The sequence below is a fragment of the Heloderma suspectum genome, chromosome 4 (genome assembly GCF_057233095.1).
Source record: "Heloderma suspectum isolate Gila_16-S chromosome 4, 16-S_ref, whole genome shotgun sequence".
NCBI lineage: Eukaryota > Metazoa > Chordata > Lepidosauria > Squamata > Helodermatidae > Heloderma > Heloderma suspectum.
Genome location: NC_139461.1, coordinates 37,615,086 through 37,626,454, shown reverse-complemented (window position 1 = coordinate 37,626,454; position 11,369 = coordinate 37,615,086). Strand labels below are relative to the sequence as shown.

The following is an 11,369-nucleotide window of genomic DNA, read 5'->3' as shown; positions in this document are numbered from 1 at the left end:
TGTTTATTGCTTCTGAATCCTAAAAGAACCTTTGCGTCTTGGCAAAACAAATGGGTAGAGGGACAGAATTGTCCCATCGATTCCTTTGAGGAAAATCCTTCTTGCCCTCCACTCTGTACCTGAGTGCCAGAAGAGCTTTCTTAAAAGTCCATCTGTTCAAACGATAGCCTAAAGGAATAGCTAAATTTCTCCAAATATAAGGTTTCTTGCTGAGCTATTTATACTGTATAGCTGTTTAAAACTGTCATTTCTGTAATAGCTCAATAACTTACTGTGATACACACTTGAATCTCCCTCCCATGGATGGTAAAACTTCTATAAACACGAGTGAGGATATAATTCATTCACAACCTAAGGTAGTTGTTAAGGAAGGTTAGTTTCATTCATAGCCAGTTCTCCTCACAGAAGTATGATGGACTAGCCAAGAATTGGGATGGTGAATTACAGCTCTTAGGAACATTGGACTGCTGAAGAGATAAATCCCTGTAAATTCTGTTGAGGTTGGAGATAAAGGAAGTAGGTGGACCTTTCCCTTGAGATTCATGGAGCTTATGCAATTCCAGAACTCTCTTGAATATTAAACTTAACATAGTTAAAACATACTGACAAGTATGGTTGAACTGTGGCTTGCTTGCTGGCTGGCTGGCTGGCTGGCTGGCTGGCTGTCTTTCTTTTTCTTTCTTTCTTTCTTTCTTTCTTTCTTTCTAATATTTATATCCCACCTTTCTTCCATCAGGGAACTCAAGGTGGCTAAATGTGGTTCCCAGGTAGTCTCCCCTCCAAGCACTGACCAGACCAAACCTGCTCAGCTTCAGCAAGATGGCTGCCTCATGTGCCTTCAGACTATGCCCTGGGCTTTACTAATGACTTTGGGCACCTCAAACAGGAGAGTAAATCATTATACAGTAAGTCAGCTGCTGCAGCGTATTTCAAAAACTTTGCAGTTTATGGCTACAATTTCCCCTAATGTTATAGGGCTGTTGTTGCTTTCTGTCTTGCCTTGTCCCCCAAAACTGGTGCTGAAGGTGGTAAAGTATAAGACCAAAATTAAAACAAAAAACTATAAACAATCAAAAATTAAAAGCACTTGAAAACACAATACAAGAAATAAATACCACCCAATCCAATAGAACCCTCTTCAACAACAGACCAGCTTATATGCCAAAGGCTGCCTGAATAAAAGTGTATTTGCCTGCTGGCGGAACAACAAGACAGAGAAAGCCAACCTAGCCCCGCTCAGCAGGGAGTTCCAGAACCTGGGAACAACCACTGAGAACGCCTTCTCCATGTCTCTGATGGTGGCAGGACTGAGAAGATCTTAAAAACTGGGCAGGCTCATATCAGATAATGCAGTCTTTCCGATACCCTGGCCTTGTCATATATGAAGTGCCATCCAACAGATTGCAGCTAGCTTGGTCAATCTGATCTGACCTTCACCTGCAGAGTACTTTGCTCACTGTGAGGAGTTTGCCAATTTGCAGGCAACATCATTTGTATTCTTCCCAACTTGGGAATTACTGGTTTTATCATAGAATCAGTAAAATATCAGTCTGTTTGTGGCGAGTTGCTTTTCCCCTTTCAATAACTGCAGATTTCTCATAAATGGCAACACATTGTTCTACATGCTACTGCATAACCCACACTGTAAAGGTTTGCAATGGCATATGGGAGTGGGGGGAAGCATCCAGCCCTAAGCATTATGTTTCTCTCTCTGACGCAGCTCTCTACTGTAACACTACTATTAACACTATCATGTAGGAATTACCATGCAACTGTTAAAATATTTTAATTGTATACAAATGTGCTGCACTGCCATAAGAACTGCCCTATTTCATGACTGAGGACCATCACACGTGATTAATTTCCTACGCAGATAGCATATAATGCAGAAAAATAGGAAGGGTGTGATAACAACTTGTGTTCATTTTCCTAGGCTGCAATGCTAGATATGTAGGAAAGTGGCTACATTCAAAGCACTTCCAAGAAGCTATCCTCAGCTGAACAGGGAATCTGCAGAGTAAGGTGAAGAATTAGGACTATAGTTAGTAGTAGCAATGTCAGTTCCTACAGCAGAAACTGTGCCCCCATTATGTGCACTACAGCAGTCTGTGGATTCTCTGATCTAGTATTGATCCAGGCCTTTGCGGATGGGGCACTAGACCCATAGCTAGGGGGTCGAAGGGTGGCCTGCCCCCTAATTTTTTTGCGAACAAATAATTACATTTATTACTGACATTTTAGAAAACCAACAGGAAAGTCTTTGTTTTTCTTCTTAAAGATACAGATGCTATTATTTTGGGGCAATGCTATGGTGGAATCTGCCCACAGATTCCTAATATTACATGCAATTGGGGCTATACCTGAGATGAAGGAATATTTTTACTTATGCGAACAGTTGTATTTTTTAAAGAAGGGGTGTGCTGCTCAAATTGATAAAGGCAGTTCTTTAAAACGCCTGTTGGTTCAATTTCATTTCTATACCACCCAATAGCCGAAGCTCTCTGGGCGGTTCACAAAAATTATACATTCAGATGAAGAATTCCTTCCTTCCATACTCAATTAATGCATCTTTCCCTTGTGAAAAATTTTGTCATCTAAAAACTGAAGCTACTGGATGGCTCAGCAGATCAGTAGTCTTTCTTTTCCCTTTCTTACTGAAATCGTGCTAAAAGTACTGGGCTATCTTAAACCTGTAACATCACTGCTGCAGCAGAAGAATCTGGATATCAAGACAGCATTGAAACTTATTGTCTGTGTTGGGAGGCAGTTGCAAGAAATGCAAAATGACTGTTTTCAACAAGACTTTTGAAGCAGCCAAAAAAGCATGTAAATCTGATTATGATGAAGCACCATCAAACTGTCTTCATAAACGACTTCAGGAAAGGTGATTTTAATAAATTCAGAGCACTGATTGGTAGGATTCCATGGCATGAAAACCCAACAGGAAGAGTTCAAGAGGTGGCTTATCAAATCTTCAGATGACACAAAATTGGGTGAGATAGCTGATACATGACAAGACAGGAACAAAATTCAAAATGATCTTGAGAGGTTAAAAGACTGGGCAAAAAAGAATAATAGGATGAAATTTAACAGAGACAAGTGCAAAGTTCTTCATTTAAGAAAAAGAAATAAAATGCACAGGTATAAGATGGGGGATACCTGGCTTGGCAATAGTACGTGTAAAAACGGATCTTGGGAGTTGTACTCGATCACAAGCTGAATACGAGTCAGCACAGCGATGTGGCTGCAAAAAAGGCAAATGCAATTTTAGGTTGCATTAATAGAAGTATACACTGGGTTCGCATGACATGCCAAATTGATGTGTTGTTTTCTGAAACAACCCATGGTAGTTAGTGTGTCGTCTGAACCCTGACCGGTCTTATCAGGGTGGGTTCTTTTTCCCAAACAACCCACACTGATAACCCATGGTCTGTTGCAGGGGTTGTTTACCCTACAATAGATGGGTTGGCGTGTCATCCAAACCCAAACATGCCAAGCTATTGTGGGTAAAGGGCATCTATTGGATGGCATCCCTGTCTAGCTTCATCTTGAATGCCTCCAGTGTAGGATTGCCCACCACCTCCCTAGGTAAGCGGTTCCATTGTCGTATTGCTCTAACAGTCAGAAAGTTTTTCCTGATGTTCAGCAGGAATCTGGCTTCCTGTCACTTGAGCCCATTAGTCTGTGTCCTGCAGTCTGGGATGATCGAGAAGAGATCCTGGCCTTCCCCTCTGTGACAACCTTTCAAGTACTTGAAGAGCACTATCATGTCTCCTCTCAGTCTTCTCAAGGCTAAACATGACAAGTTCTTCCAGTCTCTCCTCATAGGGCTTTGTCCCCTGATCATCTTTGTTGCCCTCCTCTGAACCCTCTCCAGTTTGTCTGAATCCTTCTTAAAGGGTGGCGCCCAGAACGGGACACTGTACTCCAGGTGAGGCCTAACCAGTGCTGAGTAGAGCTGAGCTAGTACTTCATGTGATTTGGAAGCTATACTTCTATTAATGCAGCCCAACATAGCATTTGCCTTTTTGGAAGCCACATCGCATTGTTGGCTCATATTCAGCTTGTGATCTACCACAATTCCAAGATCTTTCTCGCTTGTAGGATTGTTGAGCCAAGTATCCCCCATCTTGTAACTGTGCATTTGGTTTCTTTTTCCCAGGTGCAGAACTTGGCATTTATCCCTAATAAATTTCATTCTTGTTTTCTGCCCAGTGCTCCAGTCTATAAAGATCACTTTGAATTCTGTTTCTGTCTTCTAGGGTATTAGCTATCCCACCCAATTTTGTGTCATCTGCAAATTTGATCAGCATTCCCTGCACCTCCTCCTCCAAATCATTAATAAAAATGTTGAAGAGCACTGGGCTGAGGACTGAGCCCTGAGGTACCCTGCTTGTTACCTCTCCCAAGTTTGAGAAGATCCCACTGATAAGCACTCTTTGAGTCCGATTCTGTAGCCAACTGTGGATCCACCGGATCGTTGTTTCATGTAGCCCACTTTGAGCTAGTTTGCTCATCAGGATATCATGGGGCACTTTGTCGAAAGCTTTGCTGAAGTCCAGGTATATTATGTCCAGAGCATTCCCACAGTCCACAAGGGAGGTTACCTGATCAAAAAATGAGATCAGATTCGTTTGGCAGGATTTGTTCTTGACAAATCCATGTTGGCTTTGAGTAATCACTGCATTGTTTTCAAGGGGCTTACAGATTGATTGCTTTATAATCTGCTCCAGAACTTTCCCAGGGATTGATGTCAGACTGTCTGGTCTGTAGTTCCCATGTTCCTCCTTTTTGCCCCTTTTGAAGACAGGGACATTAGCCCTCCTCCAGTCATCTGGCATTTCACCCGTCCTCCATGATTTCTCAAAGAGCATAGACAGTGTTCTGAGAGTTCTTCTGCCAGTTGCTTTATGACTCTAGGATGCAGTTCATCTGGCCCTGGAGATGTGAACTCATTCAAAGTAATTAGGTGTTCCTTGACCATATGCCTATTGATCTCAAGCTGCAATCCTGCCCCTTCAGGCTGTAGTTTGCCTTTGCCAGGGGGTAATAGACCCTCTTTTGGGAGAAGACTGAGCCAAAGTAGGAATTGAGCACTTCTGCCTTTTCTTTGTCATCTGTTATCATTTTGCCATCCTCATTTAATAGTTGAACCACCATTTGTTTCCTGTTTTTTACGCATCTGAAGAAAACCTTTTTATTGCTTTTAGCATCCTTCGCTAACCTCAGCTCATTCTCAGCTTTAGCCTTCCTGATGCCATCCCTGCAATTCTGTGCTACCTGCCTGTACTCTTCCTTTGTAATGTTACTTACGTACCTAAAGGGTTATCATACAGAAGAGGACCACAACCTGTTCTTTGTAATCCAAGACTGTAGGACACGAAATGACAGACTTAAGTTACAGGAAAGCAGATTTCGGATGAACATCAGGAAAAATTTCCTCCTGGTCAGCAATGGAACTAACTGCCTAAAGAGGTGGTGGGCTCTGCATCGCTGGAGATATTCAAGCAAAGACTAGACAGCCATCTTTCAGGGATGCTTTTATACTGCATTGCTGGACTGAGCTGGAGGTTGGACTTGATAGCCTGAATGATCCCTTTCAACTCAATTATTCTATGATAAGAATACTCCTGTTGTAGCTTATTCTTGATTTTCTACTAGTGGATTATTCTTGATTTTTTTAACCTTGTTAATTGGTGGAAAGAACCATTGTAGCAGCCATATCGGGGGTCAGACCCGATATGGGTCTGAACAGAAATCCTGAAAATCCTTTAAAAATTATTCTGAAAAAGCAGTAAGAAGTTTCAGGCTAGACCTTACTGTGGGCACACCGGGAGACTGTCCACCCTGCGTACGGTCAGACCTGCCACTGGAAAAAATTGAAAAAGGGGACTAGACCCTACTGCAGCTAGCCTGGTGAATAGCTGCCCGGCGTACGGTCAAATCCCAAGGAAAATCAAACATACGTGTTGTAGTGTTAGTAGTGTTGCATTGTGTTTCCTTAATAAGGTGCGAAAAAGGGGGGTCTACCCCTAGAGAGGGATATCTGTCCCAGCGATTCGCTGATAATTACTGGTTTCACTTAGCTAACATCACTGGAATAAAGCATTTTTGTTTACCAAGAGATATACCTGCAAACAGGCTTATTAGCTCTTGCCTAATACCTGTCTGTAAGCATCCTGAAAGAATTCAAAACGAGACTATGTTAAGCAATTTTAATATAAACTTGACTTATTCCCAAAATTCTGACTGGGGCATAGTTACGAAAATCTTACCCCCTACAGAGTTCACTCTACGTACTCCCATCATAGCTGGAACAAATGCCACTTGTGCACGAATGATTAATTGTCAAAAATCTTCTGGGAAATATAAAGCTATCCCTGGCCCCCCCTTCCACTGTAATGAAATTCAAAACATATCTTTTAATTATGCACATATACTTCTGCCTCATGGATGGTTTTGGACCTGTGGTTCCCGTACCTGGTCATTCATTCCAGCCAACTTGTCTGATAACCACCCATGTTGCCTTAGCCGCCTGGTGCCAATTCTTCCCCCGTGGCCAAAAAAAATCCGTCGACGGCAGCCTAGAGCACTCCAACTAACTGAAAATTGTAATAGCCACCTACAGCTATACTCAGACTCAGAAAAATTGGCACTGGCAGTATCGTTAGTTGGAGTTCCAGGTCTAGCCTTGGCTGATGGTCTGGAAATCAACCGGTTAGCTTGCAGCTTGGCCAAGAGCATAAATGCCACCTCACTATAAATAAAGAGTTGCGTGACTTAAGAGGTGCTGTTCTAAAAAATAGAGCTGGTATAGATTACCTCTTCCTTCTTCATCATCTGGGTTGTGAGACGCACCAAAAGCTTTGCTGTTTTAATTTAACTGATAATAGTAATGCTGTAGATGTACAGATTAACAATCTGCACCATATAGTAGCTGATATAAAAATAAGACAACAAGATTGGCTTGACTGGTTGACCTCTTGGCTTCCAAATCTCAGCTGGCTCAAGGCATTGTTTATTCTGATCTTACCAGTAATATTAATGGGGGTACTGTTATGCTTTTGCACTCCTTGGCTTATGCGTTGCTTAAACAATTTGTTTACTGCCTCGGCCACAATTTGTTTACTGCCTCAGCGATACAGAGTCCTCTATCATGCTTCGCAACTATAATGACTATTTGCTAAACGACTATTTGCTTAGTAAAAATGCTATAATTGTAGTAAAATTATGCATTTAAGGGGGGAATGTAGCAGCCATATCAGGGGTCAGACTAAGTAGCCTCATGCAGTCTCATGCTTCATGTTCTTGCTGAGCTCTTGCTCTCCGAAATATATGTTTGTAAGCTGACGAGACACAGGAATTTCTTATCTTGTCAACAAAGGCTAAAGTCATTGTATATCATGTGCTCTGTATATCTGTATATGAGTTGTATATCATGTGCTCTGCTGTTCTCTGCTTATCATGGCTACCCTATAACCCATTTCCTGGGATATAAACAATGGTGCTAAGAGAAGAAATGTTGAGGACTGCAACCCCACACGGGAGGGAGAGGAAGAGCCGTTTCCTATGTGTCACAATATCTATAAAAACAATCTGCTGATGTAAATCTGGGCTTTTGGCTCTTTGGAAGTGATTCCAGCCATAAAGCCCGCGCGTTAAATAAAGAACAACTCTTTTTCCTTCACTCCGTGGTCTCTCTGACTCTGATTTCTGCAACTCCGTAACAGTTGTTTGAAGGTAATTAGTGAAAATTTCTGAAGTTACATAAATTACAGTGAGGCCGCAAAAATAAAGTTTAAATAAAAACAGTTCATAATTTTGGTTTAAAAAGACATGCAGTCCAGATAAACTGCCTCCCTTTTTTTTTTTTTTTGACAACCCCCTCCCCACAGAACATTTAAGCTGGGTATCAGGCTGTGGGGAAAATGAGTAAAGGGTTTTTTCCCCATTTACTGTAAGGGATGCAACTACTATGGCAGGAAGCTTTAAACAATTTCATCAGCACCTAATGAATCTACTAAATAAAACCTTTAATCGCAGATTAATAGTGCTCAGTTAAAATCAATGTCAGTAAAATGTTTTACATCTACACAGTCTTCAATATTGATGAGGTGGCTTTAGCTCTGAGGATCAGTTACAAAGAAAATAAATTGACCATTAATTTGGGAAACGATTCGGAAAATATCTGAATCTAAGTGCAAAGAGTACAGCGGCCCTCCAATTTTATACTAGGAAAAGATGTTTGGCCCAAGCATCAAAAGGTTAATAAAAATGGATGCAAAAAATGAAACATTTTGAGTTCTCTATATCCAGTTTGTATTTAGACGCTGAGGTACTGGCTATGGTTGACTATTTTAGACCAGTACACTTTACTCACGGTTCCAATGACCTCCAAGGAATTAAAACAACTCATATCCTCTTGCTTGTGCCATATTCCCATATTTTGGGGGAAAGAGAAAGTTCTGTATACAACGACTCAAGAGAAAAAATTTTCAATAGCAAAATAGGCCACTTTTCAGTTTGTATGAGGAAAGTATCACCCCTCTGTTTGATTTTCTATCATGTTTTCTACTTGCGTTTTTAAAAAGACAAAAACAAAAATAGAAAACAAATAGAACTTTAGGTTTATCTTTAAAAAGTATCTCAATACATAACAGTTTTTTAATTTGATACATCTTAAAACATTTGTCAGTTTTTCTGACAGCATAACACAACAAGAAATTCACAACACTTTAAACATGCTTTAAAATGACATTCAGCAATGTATATAAAATTTAATAAATAGCATACAAGTCACACACAAATACATTTTCATACTAAATCATTAAACCTACTTAAAGAATAAATATAACAGCAACTGACAATCTTTACCTTCTCAAAAGATGGATTTCTTGATATCATCTAGTAGTAACAATAACTACCTGCTGGGCACTAAACTGGAAACTATTAATGTTTCTCCTGCTGGTATGTTTTGCACCAACGTGATGTAACAAAAATAAAAACCTTGAAATATACAGTTTTAAGCAAAAACAGATGCCAGGTAAACCAACTTTTAAATACAATGAATAAATAGGAGATTAGTAAAGCAGATCCAATCGCCGCAACGAACAACAGAAGAAAGCAAGAACCCCAGAATAGAGCCATGGAAATATTTATATTTATATATATATATTTATATATAGTCATTGCTGTATTAGAGACTAGTATTTAAAGTGATAGTGCTTGTGCACTAAGCTCTTTAGAGACCTTAACATAGTTTTAGTGCAAATCCCTTTCGACCAAACAAATTTAAACCCTATTAGGGAGAAGATCCATTAGCGGTTGGAACATATTTTCTAGAGTTATACGTACCTAGTTCAGCTTTTAAAAAAACACACATTATGTACAAGAATCAGATGCATATTTTAACTGCTTCAGATATCTATCTTCAAAGATAGATGAAAAATTACTTTGAATTTTTACACCTTATTTGGTTGTACCATACTGACCAACTTATTAAAGTCAATGTTATAAAAGCTACAAAAGATTTTTTTGCCATCAGTTTATCTAAGTTAACTGCTGTTTGAACTTTTAAAAGAAAAAATATACAGTGTATTGGAGAAACCCTCTCCTCACTCTGAAAAAGTTCACCATGATGACATTCAGTAATTAGACAAAATATTATAAACCACAAGAGAAAAAAAGAATACTTTAGCAATAATCAGCATTTAGTATATTCAGTTAAATTATATTGGCAATAGTACACTGGTTTTAATTTCAAAAAGGAATAAATATTCTGTACAAAGTAGCCTGACAATCTGGAGTGGCAGATAGCCAAAAGTGGTTGAGCAGCCATGTTTCTATTGTGAATTACATCATCTGAAACACTATCTGAAACTGAGGGCCACTTCCCAGGTTACCTTAGCCTGCTTTAAACCTTACCGTGTAGGGAGGAACTGGCTACAGAGGCATACCTCTGCAATACTTAAAATGCAAATGTTCAGGAAAGTCTGAAATACACGTTAAAATTCACCTGTTGTTCATGTGTTTTCACAAATTACAAGACATCCTGTCTATAGTCACTTCCTTTCACAGGCTTTAAGAATACTAGTAGAAAAAGGAGTTGTGGGAAAAGCTCTCAGAAGATAAATGTTGAAGAATAACCAAATAGGAACAGAAGTACATTATGTATGCAGACTTGGGAAAACTTTTGTTTTAGTCCCCCCATGATAAAGATGAATTCAGTCATGCACAATAAAAATTTTAAGTCACATGATTTGCCCTGGATTCTTTTTGAAACAAAAAATAACTAGTTTTCTCCTTAATTATGAAGTACAAAACAATCACCAATATTGCTCCAACTTGCATACATTTCCACCCATTCAATCAATACTTAACAAAGTAGCAAAGCCTCATCATCGCTAGTTTCATTTTTCAGTGTTGCTTCTAAGCAAGTGTCAGGAATCTGGGCAGTATGTACTATTCCACAGCGCTCGCAGGGGCCGTCTCGATTACAAGACCGTACTCCATTATGTGTTCCGCTGTAAGGCTGTCTAAGCCCTTGTCCTTGGTCTGAGGTGAGATCAAGTAGAGGTCTTGAACAGTCATTCACATCAAAGTCTGATGCAACATCAGAAACAGGAATTAGCATTTCAACATCATCATCTTCATCTCTTTCTCCACCTACCCCATTATCAAGCTGTCTCAAAGGACTTTGGTTCTGATTAACTGGACTTGATCTCCCTAAAGTGAAGCGTACCCAACGTAACCCTTGAGTCATACGACTTAGTGCACTAGAGAATTGATGGCGTCCTGGACTGGAACTTGGGGGTTCCACACCTGTTGCTTCTCTTCCATTGTCCATACTACCACTAGTATTCTGAACCAAGGAAGTTCCACAGACTACAGTTGCTTCCACTGCTGTTGCAGGAGGGACCTTTTGGGGCAAGGTAGCAGCAACACCACCAACGGCGCCTGCTGTATCTCTTCGTTCAGTTTCTGTGTCTGTATCATCCGACTCCACTGAAAAGAGGCTTCGGTGAGAGCTGTTTCTTTCAGCTTCTCTGTTAGTATTCTGGCTGGCGATATCATCTCCATCTGATGAAACCAATGCTAGGGATCCCGAATGACGAGATCTTGCAAAATTAAAGATTCGGTTCCAAATATTACTTGACCGGCCAGCAATTGGAAGCCTAATAGAAGTAAATCCAAGCTGAGATCGCACTGCTAGTCTCAAATTTTCTAAAACTGATGCCTGCAAAACCCCAAAAAACACAGTTAAGTCCAATGGAGAAAAAAACATAACATAAAACAATGCAGAATCACTTCTATTCATCAGGGTGTGTGTCTCATTGTTTGCTTATGCACAATGCTTGCTTCCTTCTGGG

The 11,369-nt window shown here is 40.1% G+C and overlaps 1 protein-coding gene across 2 annotated transcripts in view; it reads right to left on the bottom strand.

The window, feature by feature from the left end:
• Positions 1-9,536: 9,536 nt before the first annotated feature.
• The window catches only part of LRP12 (LDL receptor related protein 12), a 37,377-nt gene continuing 35,544 nt past the window's right edge, over positions 9,537-11,369 (bottom strand). Inside the window, exon 7 of one of the 2 annotated variants that reach the window (XM_084848957.1) lies at positions 9,537-11,236. In XM_084848957.1, the coding sequence (XP_084705083.1) occupies positions 10,376-11,236 (861 nt within the window). In that variant the 3' untranslated portion in view covers positions 9,537-10,375. The remainder of the gene's footprint in view (positions 11,237-11,369) is intronic. The other variant, XM_084848958.1, reaches the window with a different exon arrangement.